The sequence below is a fragment of the Bactrocera neohumeralis genome, chromosome 2 (assembly GCF_024586455.1).
Source record: "Bactrocera neohumeralis isolate Rockhampton chromosome 2, APGP_CSIRO_Bneo_wtdbg2-racon-allhic-juicebox.fasta_v2, whole genome shotgun sequence".
Taxonomy (NCBI): domain Eukaryota; kingdom Metazoa; phylum Arthropoda; class Insecta; order Diptera; family Tephritidae; genus Bactrocera; species Bactrocera neohumeralis.
The window spans coordinates 39043864-39060112 of record NC_065919.1 but is presented as its reverse complement, the minus strand read 5'-3'; the positions used below and the strand labels follow the sequence as shown (position 1 = coordinate 39060112).

Here is a 16249-nt window from a genome sequence, read left to right as displayed (position 1 = left end):
ATGTAGTTGTGTTTGTTTTTTGCATAATTTTAAGATTTTTGATGATTGTTTGGAACTGTTTAAAAACAGCCTGACATCGTCGAAAAATTATCAAACCGCAAGTTGTTCCATTCGAATAAACACACAGTGCAAACGGTGGTGTAGTAAAAATACGAAAATTACAAATTTTCAAACAATTTTCCTACTGTCCTGTTCGACAATAACCAACAACTACAACAACATGAATTTATATCTTACCGCCACCTGTATCCTGCTGCTGTCCGCTGGTGCATTTGCCGATCCCATTAAGGATAATAATGTCGTCACACCGGCTAGTGGTTTTAATAAGTGCTTGGAAGCTGATTCTATCTCGTGCCTCCAACTAACGGTACGAAGTGTTAAAAATTACATAAAAATTTAAAATGCCAAAAATTCAAAAAAAAAACAGTTATAAACACTTAATCGAAAGCAATCGCTGAAATTATTGAAAAAGTTGACAAAATATTACAAATGAAAGTGAAAATTCAACTAAAAGTGATTTCAGATTTTTGCCATAATGAAGAACAACTCATAGAAAGCATAACAAACTTGTGAAGAGTGCACAATACTTCAAATTTTCTAAAGTCAAACTATTTTTTGATTTTCAAGAGTAAAGTGTGTTGAATGAACATTTTTTTATTTTAAACGAAATGCCGTTAACATTTGAAGGATGATGTCAATAATTTGATAACAATTTTTCAAATTTAATTACATAAATATGAAAATTGCAAGCTTCTTAATCTTTTGAGTATCAATTCACAATTTTCCTAAGAATTTGATCAGAAAGTCTCTTAAAGGCTTTATAAATGCTTAAAACGTTGTTTAAAGTTACATAAATTTTATAAAATACGATTTTTAAGAGACACCTTAAGAATGAAGTGAAAATAATTGCATAAATTTTCGTCATTATACTTTATATGACAAGTTTATAAATAATTAAAAATCATGTCATAAAAGTTTTATTTCAATCCATAAATACGACAATTATTATGGTTACTAGTTCTTCACTTCGCTGAACCGAACCGTTATCCAACGTGTATTTCAATACTTTTTCCCAAAAACCAAACATTTCATTTCGTCAATATGAATTTGACTATCAAGCATAATGACTTTGTGATGTAAAGCATTATACAAAACTTAAAAAATTATATTATTATAGTTACTAAATTTTAGTTTACCTTTTCATTCTTACAACCTAATTTAATAATTCATTTTGTTTTCTTATTTCTTCCAAAAAATCTTAACCGACCCCACAAACAGCTCTTCCGCAAAGCTAGATCATTCTTTGAAAATCCACAAATCGAAGTCTTCGGCGGCGTCTCACTCATCAAATCTAACGAAGGACGTCAGGGTAAATCGCTCGATGACAATGCTGTTGCCGTGGAGGCAGCACCCAGCGTTGAGGCACGCACCAGCGAAATGGGCACCTATTTCATGAACCACGCTAAGAACTTCTTTGCCGAACGCTCGTTGAACTTCAACTTTGCCAATGCCGCACGATCGGTAGCACGTGCCATTCCCGATGACATCAAGGCTGATTTGCGTGAATTGGTTGTTGAGTCGCGTACTAAGAAGAAGAAGTTGTTGAAAAAATTCTTGCCAATCTTGTTGGGTGTCGGTGCTAAGGTCGCTGTTTTGGGTGTCGGTGCTATCTTCGGTCTGCTCTTCTTGGCCAAGAAGGCCCTCGTTGTGTCCGTGATTGCTTTCTTCTTGGCCTTGGCTGCTGGTGCCTCAAGTGGTCTAAGCCGTTTGGGCGGCGGCGGCGGCGGTGGTCTGCTCGGCGGTCTCGGCGGATTGTTCGGCGGCAAGAACTCCGGCAGTTCCAGCGGTAGCAGCGGTGGCTGGTCATCAGGCGCTGCCTCAGGCGGCTGGTCATCTGGTGGCAACTCCGGCTGGGACTCCCATGGTGCCTACAGCTCGCCAGTTGCGCAAACAATCGCCTACTCTGGCTATAAGCAAGCCAGACGGTAAGCACGTCGCACAGGAGTTGAAGCGCAGCTTGCTAGCGTAAAAGCTTCTGCGCTGAAAAGCCAAAACAACACTTAGGGTAATGTAAACAAACAAACTACAAACTACAAATTAACGAGATATAACCAATACACGCACAAAAATAATAATGACCCACATGGGTTAGCTGTCGAGGCAATGACACTGCTCGGAAAGCTTCGCGAAACGGGCAATCCATGCAACGGCACACGAACTGCAACGAATTCATAACAAAGAACTTTATTTATTATTAATTTATTTTAATTTATTTATTATCGCATATATATATTTTGTAATGTATGTAATGAAATGTAAAAGGACAAAAAAGGACGAAAGACGATTGGAACAACCGAACCCAAAAACGAATCTTCATGTGCCTGAGGCAGTAAAGAGTTGGTCGGCAAGTGAGGGGATGGTGCATACATACACATAATAATACATAACTGTATGTGAATTAACGTATCGCTCCAACTCACCTCATCCTTCATACTGCACTGACCTTCACACTGTTCCATCCATCTAGTTTCAAGATTTAATTTAATTATTAAGCGAAATATTGTTATGTACTTGCAACAATAAGAGTATTTGGTGTATTTGTAATGCGTGTTGCGTAAGCTAATTTTACACCTTGTTGTTGCTGTTGTTAAGTTGCATTATTACATCACACAAAGCTCACATCGCGGAGGCTATTCACACACGGACATATGCAAGCAACTACATGCATGTGCAATAACGTGGAGTCGAGGTGAACGTGCAGACAACTCATGTCACTTCATCCATTGCAACCGAAACATATCAAGGCACACACCTAACTCTTTCATTTGGCACATAAACATGAACGGACACCACGCATGTACCTACTAGTCAGCTGATTGTGCAACTTGCAACTAAAAAACTAAAAAACAATGAAACATTGAGCGAAATTAAATCATCACCACTTTTGCCTATCAACACTATTTTCTATTCATCTTTTCTATCACTATTTTCCACCATAATTTCACCTACTACTCTATTTACTTGTTCTATTTCTTTTATTTTCCGCTCTTACCTCTAAATCTTTCCACTACTCTTTTGTCTTTTGTAATTATTTTCTTACTTTATCTATCACTTATCACTACTGTATCTACTATCGAGTTATTATGTTAACTTAAGCACTTTTTCTATAACTTTCTTATTCTATCTGTATCCCTATGTAATGTAAAGTCATGCACTGTGCTTAACATTTTATTTTACTGCACTATCGTTGTCTTCACTCTGTATTATATAATTCTATTTACCTCTTACTATCCTCTATCTATCTATCAACTGTTTACTGCCCGCTATTGAAAAAGACCACCACCAACTGAAAATATCCTTAAAAAAACTACATATACAAAAGAATGAATAATAATTCATGTGAAAATTAAAAAAAAAAAACATATTTTCTTTTCTTTAAACAAATCTGAAACATTAACTCTGACTTTTCGATACAGTGAATATGCACACTTAAAGAGAAAAGTAATATATACTAATAAGTATCCTATGTACTTAATTCTACGCTCATCTTCCTGGTTAAATACTAAACTTTGTTATACGTCTTTAAATATTTTCTTAAACACCCTTCAACACTTAGCTATATAATCGCGAAAATCAATCCATTCATAATAACATTTTAGATGCCATTCTTTGAGTTCCAATTTCGTATATCATATTTAAAATTTCCACCTAAAATAATTGGACTGAAACCCACTTCCTCAAAGAACACAGCTTCACTATCAATATAACATTAAAAACTTGAAATATTTTCAATCTCATAATGAGCGCTCACAACCATATGGATTTCATTATGTACATTTAACATAAAATGTAAGCACTGATTAATTGTAGCTTCACGCAACAATAAATCTAAGCTCGGTGGTCGCCTTAAATGTTGTAAACTTGATTTTGTACCTCTTCATCGCATCGGTTGTGACATCAATGCATTTAATGCACTTTTTCTCACGTATAAATGCATTTAATTTGTTGCACGTTAAAATGCATCCGCAACTTTCTTTAACTTTTTAAGCACAATCATTTTCATGCCCAGGCCTTACTGATCTACTCTTTCATTATCACGAAAGTTCAGTCACCGCCACGTGCGCTCACCGCTTTGCTCACTTATTAGCATCTACTTCAAAATTCCATATTTGCATAAAGGCTTTGGATTTAATTTACTCAAGCTCAACGCATCTCACTTTCTTTGTAAATTTTCTACTTAAACAAAATTAACCAAGAAGCTCTTAAGCACATTGAAAATCACTGCACAATTGCTTCCAACGCCCTTACACTTTCATTCTTAAACGCCATGCATTTTGCAGCACACGTACAAATTCCTCAGTTTATGAGCATTAAAGCAATCAGACAATTAATGACCGATTGACTTTGAGCAGCAAAACAATGCATACATACATACATATGTATATATATAACACAAGCGGAATTTGGCGCATTCGAAATCAATTTCACTCACACTAATTTGCCTTATTTGAACTATCCATACACTTTCCTTTGAAATCATTAAGTATCAAATCGGTCTATAAAACTACGACGCTCAGCACACCCACACATCTGACTGTCCCACTTTTGTAGCAACTCTTGCTTGCTAATTAATTCGCGCTCGAATTTCATTTATCCAATTCTACGCCAACTTTATGCTGATTTCGATAATCTATTTGGTCATTTGTTATTCAAAGAAGTCACCAAAAATGAACCAATCATCGCTACTCAAATTTACCCATTTTCTTTTGCACTTTGCTTCTTGTTCGTCTGCATTCCCCACTACATTTCACCTTCTCAACTGACACTACATTTTGAGTTCTACTACTATTATTCTGCTTTCTCACCTGATTTGCTGTTTTTGCAAACAAAATTTGTCTCTACAATTCCCATTCACCCGTTGTCGCCTCTAAGCATTCATTAACAAAAGCAAACCAAAACAATCAACTCACCTACATACACACCTGCTTACTTACAAATAATAACATTGTAAATGTTTAATGTTATGATACATGTTGTGCATAATGAATGCCAATACCCTGCGCTGAAATCTACTAGTTACAATCTACTTCACAACTAGTAGCAACCGTTAGCGCAACTAATCAGCCAACTGTCTTTATTCATGCAATTGACTGGTACTTGTGGATAGCCTACGGAATGAGGATTGACAGAATCAGTTCTCATCCAGTGTGAAGAGCTCTGGCACGAGTTTTGAGAAATAATCACCGACTTAGTATGTAAATTTGCATAGTGATTAAACTTAGTCTCAAGAGCGACAAATACAAGATTGCGACACGCAACGGTAACAGCAAAACGAACTGTCAAACTTAACAACTTCTTATAATAATTGTAAACAAAGGTTAAGCATTTCAAAAATAGTAACAGGACGAAACTGTTGCATGCCTTATTTGTAAAAAAAGGATAAAGGGTAACAAATAGCAAATAAATATCAAACACATCCAAGTACATGTTCAATATACAAATGCAACAAAAACATGCAAGATTGCCGCTAATCAAATGTGCAACAATCAAGTGTCTCCAACAGTACACAAGGTGCAAAAATAACAACAATCGCAGTAACGCATAAAACAAGTAAATAAATATACAGTTAAAACATAAAATCTTGTAATTTTTTTGCAATACTTATACACGCCAGATTCTTTCATTTATTAGGGCATTAGAGTACCGAGTACCCATGAATGTATACTTGTATGTATGTGTCATTTTTTGTATACAAATAAAGCCGGTCAGTGATGCCGCTACTAGCGGTGCAAGTAGCGCTTTGAGAATGATAGTGTTGACTGAAGAAAAGCGTTTACTCAGTTTTAAGCAACTATTTCACACGCAAAGACTTTTTGCTCGCCATTTGCTCGTATTGATACCCTGCAGGTACACTAGAGTTGGGCAAATGCGAAAATATTTAAAGAAAGATTGCAAGTTTGAATAAGAACAGGAGAAACCACGACGAGGTGATGTAGAAGTATATTTGAATTTCCACAATTGAAGATTGATATTGCTTTCAAGATTTTGTATCTCGCGAAACTTTATCGGGGCCGGTTTTATAAATTGTGTTGACTGAGATATCGTGAGTGAAATCAGTCCGACAACGCAATCTGCGTATTGAGTTACAGAGTTTCAACAGAGTTTCTTGTTGGTATTGTTTATTTACACAATTTTCTTTCCAGCACTCTGAAACCGTTTTAAGGTGGCATTAATGACACTGAAAATACCTACTACATGCATACTGGACATATACAGGTTCGATAGGGGACCACTCATTAACATTTAGAGAACAGGTTTTGGTTTTTGTTAATGTAACATGCTATAACGTGTATACACCATTTATGAGCTACGCAAAGTGTTTGCTGTATGTATGTTTGTATGTATGTATGTATATGTTGGTCATAATTCAGTATATTTCTCAAAAGATATAAAATGAATATCATAATTTGTCCCAATATGTTGAACTGAATTAAAAAGTTGGATTACAATAGTGAGGTCGAGAACCCCACATTAATGAAAGAGAGATAAAAACAATAAAAAAATTAAGAAATCAAACTACCATATAAGAAAAATAATACGAACGAAGTAATCCGGAGGGAAAAGTTAAGGTATTGTGATATTTCGCTAAAAATTGGCTTTAAAAGTAAACAAAATTTTCGTATTCGAATTTTCACTCGGTTATGCTGTGGTGGTTTGTTTCAAATGGTTCAAGTTGTTTGAAATATATGGCATTTCATATGTTTAATGGGCGTGACAATGGTCTTAATCAGCCCACTTGCAATATCAATATCCTCAGAGTGACCAGGAATCAACATGCTTTGTTATACCCTATCATCTTGATATGTGTATATGTATGTATATAAATCCATCACCATTAGTTTTAAGTGTTACAATCAAACACTACCACTAGGTAAACAAAACTATTATACCCTGGGCAACATGTTGCAAGCATATTGAAAACAAGAAAAAACGGTTACTTCGGTTGCATCGAAGCTATAATACTTTCACAAATACGAAATATTGCTTACTAGAATTTGATTTTGATTGGTCTTGATCTCTTGAAGATAGGAAGGAAGGAAGGAAAAAACGTGTACACAATTCCAGAACGATTTTTCAAACACTGAAGGAATAGTTCGTGTATAGGAATCGTGTATATGAATAAATCGACTCAACTCGTTACACTGATCATATATATATTATTGAGTCGTCGGCGTTTCTTTTGGTTGTTACAAGCTTCGGGACAAACTTAAGGGGGTACTCTCATATGAACGCATACATTTTACCACTTTTTAGAATTTTTTTTATGCGACAACAAAATTCAATCATTTTACAACTTGTACAAAAAATTTTTTTTTTCGTTTTTGACATTTTTAATATATATTTTTTTTTTATAAATATTAAAGTAGTCCCAAACAAAAAAAAGTAGTTCACTGGTCATGTTGTCTGAAATAAAAAAATCGAATTATTATTCAGTAATTCAGCGGCTATCGTCCCTACCAAATATAATCAATTTCATTAAAAAAAATTTCGAACTTAAAAAAAAGTCACGAAAATCTTGTTTATTTTTTTGTTGAAAATCGGTTAAAAAAAAAATGAAAATATTTTCGAAAATAACCAATTCTGGTAGGGACGATAACTATAAATGATTAGAAGAACATATGTAAATTTTAAAGCAATCGGTGGAATACTTTTTTTTTAGGAACATGACAGCTTCAGAAAATGATGATTCGAGAAAAATGCGTTTAGAAACGAAACGGAGCAGCTGCAGACTTGTCATGGCGCCTGGTAAACAGTCGCTTACGACACGTCGGCTACTATGAGCTGTAACTTATCAATTATTATGAATTCCGCTCTGAATTTTTCACATGTTTTATTGTCAAAATATAAAAAAAAATCGATTTTTCGAAGTGATTACATGAGAATACCCACTTAAGTACCCAGCTCAGGGTATACAAATTCTGTTCGAATACCTCGCCTCCAAATGTGACACAAATTCCGTTTTCTCGCCACTTGCCATTGCGGTCATTATTAACTCTTCTTTTTAATGGTGCGCATAATGAGTCGAGAGCGCGTGCGCAATTGCACAGACAATTAGCTTGTTGCTCCCTCAACGTCAGTAACTTGCTTTTTCCCTTTTATTCTGGCCATATAACGAACAAAACGGCAAACGCTTAATGTGTGCTCAAGTATGTATTTATCAAGAAAAGCTTTTTTGGCAGAGCATATCATGCACGTACATATATGCTTTTATGTACATATGTATGTACGTCGTATGCTTGAACGAGAAGAATGTGTGCCAAAGTTTCATGGTTATTGGTGCCACACAATGATGATGAATTATTTAGCAGAGAACGTTGTTTACAACTTTCCTAAATTTGAAGATACTCGTACATACCATTTTACTCATATCATTCATATTACAGAATTGAAGATTGAGTGCATTGTATAGATGTGGATCGAAATAATATATGTATATCTTATATTATGCGAAATAGTGGTATTTTAGTTTCTTAAGAGAAATTAAATGTATTTCGATCGAATTTTCAGGTAAGTTGGGTCGCGGCATGAAATATATTTCAGCTCATGGATGCTTCGACTTTTGAAAATTATGATTTCAGGAGATATTTATTCACAGCCTTGGCAGCGCAACTTGCGCCACGACTAATCATTCATTTTATAAGAACATTGACCCAAGAATAATCTATTAATACGCATTATTATGTAGATCAACATTCCATGATCTATTTCCTAATAAATTGTAAATCATTTATTTCTAAATTATTCAATCGAATACGGCATGTTTTCTTGAGGGCTGCTTTTATTTTGCACCGTAATGTTTGAAACGTTAAATCAGATTTGATATTTGCAGGAGCATACACTTTGTATGACAACTGCTGCTATTGCAACAATTTTGGTATTGTTAGGCTTTGGATAGCTTATCGACAGAAGTCGACAGATCTAACAATATTTTAGTATCTCTTTGAGCAGCTGTATTTCATGGGATTGCCATATCGTCGCTTTCATCTTCGAAATGATCAGTACGTGCATATGTATGTATATAAAACTATAATACACACAGTTAATTGCGAATATTACAAGTATTCCCGAGCATAAAATAATTTACAGTCCCAGTGAACGAATCCTCTTCCTAAATGTTGATATTGGCTAGTTACTACATTTGTGGGGAGGTTAGGCCCAATGACCTGAAGACATGAATTTATTTTTACTTATTTCATACAAGTATAATTGTGAAACGTAAATATGTATGTAAATATAATTTATCTGATTTGTTGTGACGAAAATACTATAGCCCAGGCATGTATGTATGTATGTATATGTCAGAATTAAGAGTCACTTCCGCAGATATAAGTAAATAACTCTTGAAGTTCAACTGTCATGACTTTGACATGTTACTATCAAGTGTTGTACCACTTCTTAATGCGGTGAGCAAAGCTACAAAAGCGAGAAATACTCGAAGATGCTAGAGCAGTCATTGCCTTATTATTTGTTCGTCTCTCAGTTGTGCTCCATTTAAATACAAATTCTTTCGTTTCGACGACGTTATTGTTTACCCAAAAAATTTTGACGACTTTCACAGTCGCCAACACCCGTCACCGCACCATCACCGACTCGCCACCGTCCGGCCAAACAACATCAAATTCCACTACCGACTGTTGATCGCTGCTCGGGCGATGCGCAGCATCCAACCGCCGCCGAAGCGACTGTAAAGTGACCAGCGACAATTTATTTCTGTACCGCTTTTAAACGTTTCCATTTTGGCCGCAGCCATACTGCCGTTGTTGACGTTTTTGTGAAATGCTCATAACTGTGCCGTTAGCGTCGCGTCACCATGCTACCATCTTGCCTGCTCAAATCGCTAGTGTTGTTGGCCTTTTCATTTTTTTTTTTTGGATTTTAGCTTTACCATATTTTCTTTTGTCATTTATTTCCTCAGCCCGCATCATAAATGAGCGCTACAAAACAGAAGTGAAATTAATTTTTAAGTATTCCGTATTTTGCTTGTAATTATGAATTTGTATCTTAAAGCAGGTAGGTACTTGCGCATGTGTGGCTGCTCGTATTCACATCCGCACATTCATCCAAGTGAGCAAGAAATTGTGCTTGGTCATTTAGCATTATGTACTTTTGCCATTGCCTCAATCCGGCTGTTTTAAATCATGTATTCACGAATGCCTGACTCGTGTGCGGCTTTCTGGATGCTCGAGTGGAGAGAAAAAGCGAAAGTTGTTAAGTGTTGCACTGTCAAGAGGCAGACTATGAGTTGAAGCTTGTAAATTGTCATTTTTGATATACATATACATACTTAAAAGTTACTAAAAAATATAAATAAAACCATAAAACTTATTTCGTCTAAAAGTTTAATAGTACTAATAAGCCACTATAATAAAAAAATACCATCTGATGCTATTTATTTGCGGTTTGTTGAGGGAGTCAGTTACTTCAAAGTTTTGGTCTGTGTCAGGGAAAAAGGCGGCTTAGATTAAGAGTTTCAAAAAAGTAACTGAACAAAACCTTGTCGATGAGTTATATTGGTAAACTCTGAGGGATTTATATTACAGATCAGCTATTCGACACGTGTAATAAAATTATCAAATTTAGTTCTGTGGCCCAAGTGAAACACAGGGACAAAACAGCACCTGGAAATTGTAATTAAATTTCTCAAGTAAATGTTATTTAAAAAAAATTTATTAAGGACTTTGGACTGTCCTTAATTACTACATATGTCAAATATGAGCGCGATCTGTCAACCAGTTTGTGCACAACAGATGCTTAGAAGTACACTTCAGTATTGAATTACGACTTTTATAATGCATAAAAATATGTGGTATGCGGAATCGTTGCGAATGTTGGAAAAAGATTACGGTGATTCAGTTTTATTAAAAACACAAGCCTATGAGTGGTACAAAGCCTTCAAAAGCGGTCGAGATATCATTGAATAGATGCCTCGTTCTGGACAACCTTCAAACGCTAAAACTGATGAAAATATTAAAAGAGTGAAGGATAAGGTGATTGAAAATCGTCAGACAAGTGTTAGAGAGATGGAAAGAGAGCTCGACCTCTCTCTCTAGTCCGTTCGAATTATTTTGATGGATATTTTAGGTATGAAACGCGTTCTTGCTCGACTCGTCCCGAAAATACTGAAATTATTTCAAAAATAGTACGATTCTGACCGAATTTAAAGCTTAAAACGCAATGAATACCAACAATCAACCACCTTATTCACAAGATTTGGATCCGTGTGATTTTTTCGTGTTCTTCAAACTGAAATTGCCACTTCGTAGAACCCGTTTTCAGTCGGTCGAAGAGATAAAATTAAGTTCGCTGAAGGAGCTGAAGGCCTTCCCAAAAAGTGCTTATGAAAAGTGTTTCGAGGACTGGAAAAATCATTGACATCGGTGTGTTACATCTGGTGGGGATTACTTTGAAGACGACAAAATAAATATACTTTTCCGCTTTATCGGACCCTTAAGTATATCTTGTTGTCTTGGACAATAATCCGTGTAAAATTTCGTGAAGACATTTTGGCAAATAAAAAAAGGTTCTATACAAGTACTCAAATTTGATTGTTCAGTTTTTATGGCTTTCATATGCTAAAGTATTTTGACATCCGTGGTTCCGACTTATGAGCAGCTTCGTATGAAAATTTCCAGATCGAAATCTTCGAAATTTAGGAAGGTAAGCACAGACAGGCGGACAGACATGGCTAAATCAATGCAGCTCCTCACCCTATTAGTTTATCTACATATATGCATATGTATTTTATAGGGTCACCGACGTTTCCTTCTGGGTGTTAGAAACAACATGGCAAATACAATATACGCTGTTCAGGGTATACAAATTTGATTTAATATGAGATACCCTTAAAAAAATTCAACAATTTTGTAAGTTTGGGTGTGAACCTATCGTCCACAGGCTGGTACTTATGCGCTTAACGCACTCATGAAATTTTCATTTACTGAAATAAGGTGAAAAAAGCTGTTACTATTAAAGAGCAGCTGTATATACCACAAATTTATTTTATGAACTTTATTGCTGCTACAAGTGATTTCCGGTTAAATGATGGAATAGCTGCTAAATTCAGTTGAAAATTGAAGTGGCCAACTTCGGTGATTCGCTTCAAAGCTGGTGTGAGTGGCTTACGAACTGTATAATGCCTAAAAGTATGCTGTATTTAGTGACGTAACGAATGTTAATGTCTGGTTTCCGAAGCACGCAGTTAAAATAATATTGATATAATGTTATACTACTCCTGCTACTATTGTCGATAATGTGATTAATATGAAACACAACCTATATGTATGTAGTGGGTTGCATATATCAAACAATATACAACCAATTATGGGATCAATAGGTAATCTGGCCTGTTTTTGACATTTTTTCAGATGCGCGCAATATATTTATATTATATATACAAAGAACATTTTTTTCACATATCAAGAGGTACACTATATCGTGGAGTGTATAAATAAATTTTTTCGGAATATTTTGATGACATCTGTCGGAGAAATGGCTGGGTGAATAGATGCGTTTTTTCACAGGCGGACACAATTTCTCATGTTTGGATCATCTGAAACACAAAAACCCAATTTGTTCGTAAAAAGTACGTGAATGGTTATCGTCTCTACTAGAATCATGAAAAAATGTTGATAAATAATAATTATAAGAAATACAGGGACGATAGTCAACCGTTTCGCGAACATTTAAAAAAAAATTAAGCAAATCGGTTGAGTAGTTCGACCGGAATCATGTCCGCCAGTTTAAAAAAGTGCGTTTTGAGAAAAACGCGTTTAAAATTTGAGGTACTAAAAAGTATACAAAGATGGAAGTAAACGTTGAAAAATTGGCATACACCTAATTATTATTTCTGCGCCTTCTTCGAAACCTTCCAATGGTAAAGTGGATTTCTATATTAATTATACGGGTATAAGGGAACAGAAAATGCAAAAAAAAATAAAAAATTTAAAAGATTACCCTACTGACCCCTTATGTAATACATATAAGTACGAGGCTCATCAGTAGTTCATTAAAATTACTGCTTTTGATTTTCAACGAAATTACACGTATTTTCTTAAATTCTTGGAATTTCCATTGATTAATGATGTTGACCTTCAGATGAAAGTGCGCTGCTATTACATATTTCCATGATTAAAGTGTACCAGAAATTAAAAAATAAAAATACATAATTACTAGTGACTTATGAAAGAATTTTTCCATTATGATGAAAAACGCTTCAGTAATTATGCGCGATACGCAAACACAAGCAGCCTACTTATTAATGAGTTGATTCAAGTGTAAAAAAATCAGCGGCTATTATTGTATTTTTTATTAAGCCCATCAGCTGATTCTTGAATTAGCTTTATCAAGTTGATAATTTCTTTTTTTAACGTATATCGAATTGTTTTTGCTCAATCCTTAGATTATATCGTTTTCGTTCAAAATATAAAATGAATCTCCAATTTTTGAGCTTGAATGAAATATAAACAAATTTATGCAGACAATTCAAGAGACAATAGTGAAATGAAACAAAATTACCACAAGTTAAAAAACTTAACCCTACTTTCTTACGAACTGTGTACAATGCTTTAAATCGGAACCATAAAAATATATAATATGTTTACTAATTGAAAAGGTAGTGACTACTTTTACAATATATAAATCAAAGAATTTTGTATTTAAACAAGTAAGGAAGGGCTAAGTTCGGGTGTCACCGAACATTTTATACTCTCGCATGATAAAATGATAATCGAGATTTCATTATCCGTCATTTACATATTTTTCAAATGCCGTATTTGTGAAAAATTTTATTCCGCTATCATCATTGGTTCCCAATGTATATACTATACAGAGAAGGCATCAGATGAAATTCAAAATAGCGTTATATTGGAAGAAGGCGTGTTTGTGAACCGATTTCACCCATATTTCGTACATGAAATCGGTCTAGTAGTTCCTGAGATACGAGTTTTGGTCCACAAGTGGGCGACGCCATGCCCATTTTCAATTTTTAAAAAAAGCCTGGGTGCAGCTTCCTTCTGCCATTTCTTCCGTAAAATTTAGTGTTTCTGACGTTTTATGTTAGTCGGTTAACGCACTTTTAGTGATTTTCAACATAACCTTTGTATGGGAGGTGGGCGTGGTTATTATCCGATTTCTTCCATTTTTCAACTGTATATGGAAATGCCTTAAAAAACGGCTCTGTAGAGTTTGGTTGACATAGCTATAGTAGTTTCCGAGATATGTACAAAAAACTTAGTAGGGGGCGGGGCCACTCCCACTTTTCCAAAAAAGTTACGTCCAAATATGCCCCTCCCTAATGCGATCCTTTGCGCCAAATTTCACTTTAATATCTTTATTTATGGCTTAGTTATGACACTTTATAGGTTTTCGGTATTCGCCATTTTGTGGGCGTGGCAGTTGGTCGATTTTGCCCATCTTCGAACTTAACCTTCTTATGGAGCCATGAAATACGTTTCAGCTTGCACGGACCGACGGGCAGACAGACATCCGGATTTCAACTCTACTCGTCACCCTGATCATTTTGGTATATATAACCCCATATCTGACTCTTTTAGTTTTAGGACTTACAAACAACCGTTATGTGAACAAAACTATTAGACTCTCCTTAGCAACTTTGTTGCGAGAGTATAAAAAGTTGTTGCCGAATATGTTTAATGCAAACAGCGTTTTTCAATCGCCTGTGATAATTATTCTCTTCGGATTTCCCAATGGGATTGGTTTTTATGATACCTTCTTGGTTATAATTGTCTGGTTTATCATATAGAAAATAAACTTTTTCCAAGAATTTGTTCATCTATTAGAATTGGAAGTTTTTGTATTTTGAGAATCAGTCATTCATTTTGATTAAAAAAATATAAGACAACACTGATGACTAAAAAGGTTGCTCTCCTTATTGTTCTCGTGCATGAGTTCACCATATTATGTGCTCCAAGCAAGGCATTTAGCAAGCAAATGAAGCACATAGATTTTCAACTACGTTAACGAAACTAACAAAACGGTGAAAAATTTCTAAAAATAGCTGTAAAATATCTCCATTGGAGTTTCTCGGCGGGCAATGTTGGTGTCCATTTCCCACTGCATCGTTTTTCAATTTTTCTAATTTTCTGATGAAACCTTGCAACATACAAGGAGAATTATGACATTATTTTTAAAATGACTCGTTTTTCTGCTTTTTGCGTCATAAGGTCGCGTATCTGCGGTCCTTCAAAAGTTTTTTCGTTCCGGTTTTGGAAGTGAAATTTCAGCAGTTTCGGCCGATTTATGCTTGAAAGCCGTAGAAAATTGGGTTAAGCGTCTGGACTTCTGTAAGCGTGCTTGTGTTGGCCATGCAAACATTTGTAATATAAAAATTTTTAGAAAGTAGGCGCACTCCATTATAATGAAAATGCATATCTCATAAATTACACCCACTCAACACCCTTCTTTATTTTACAGGTCTTAAATCTAGAGCAAATGACGTACTTGAAACAAATAGTCCTTTTTGGGGGTTTCCTCTTATGTCTACCCAAGACCTCAGTCACCGAATACATATGTATGTCAACCCCCGTGCATATGACTCTGTTTTTGCCGAAAATTTTGTCAATCAGTGAGGTCTAGTATCAAATCTGGTATTAAAATTCAGAGAGAATATCTTTATGGTAAAAACATCCTCTGATTTTAAAAATGGGCAAAATAGGACAAATTCTTCTTTAGCACCCATATATGTACCCTAAATAAATATTTTCGAAACAGCTGACTTTATACCATATGTGTACATATATAGGTCAATATATGTATAAGATATCTTAATAAAATTCAGAGAATATATTTTATTGATAACAGTGTATGTATAATATACATTGTATGTACATTGTACATGTACATGTAAACTCAGGTTATTACTTTCCATAGCCTCCTTACAGTTATTATAACAATTTTCAATCATCCGTTTGACTTTATCTCCCTGGTTCCGGTTGGCTTTACAACGTACTATATATATACATATATATATATATATATCGATTTATATATGTGACCTGGTCTACGAAAAGGGGGCTTAGGTGTCAAAAAAGGAGATCAATTAATGAGATAACGAGAAACTGACGATTATTTTTAACAGCTTTTCTCAGAAAACCAGTTTTCGCACCTAAACCTCCTTTTCGTAGACCAGGTCACATATAAGAAATCTTAGCAAAGTAAAGATTGGTATTGG

At 35.0% G+C, this 16249-nt stretch overlaps 1 protein-coding gene across 1 annotated transcript; it reads left to right on the top strand.

Moving 5' to 3' along the window:
- Window positions 1-220: 220 nt before the first annotated feature.
- Window positions 221-2186, top strand: LOC126756565 (uncharacterized). The gene is made up of 2 exons (XM_050469741.1): window positions 221-367; window positions 1279-2186. Exons 1-2 carry the CDS (start codon window positions 221-223, stop codon window positions 1987-1989), a joined length of 858 nt encoding a protein of 285 aa, XP_050325698.1. The 3' UTR covers window positions 1990-2186.
- The last annotated feature ends 14063 nt before the right edge of the window (window positions 2187-16249 follow it).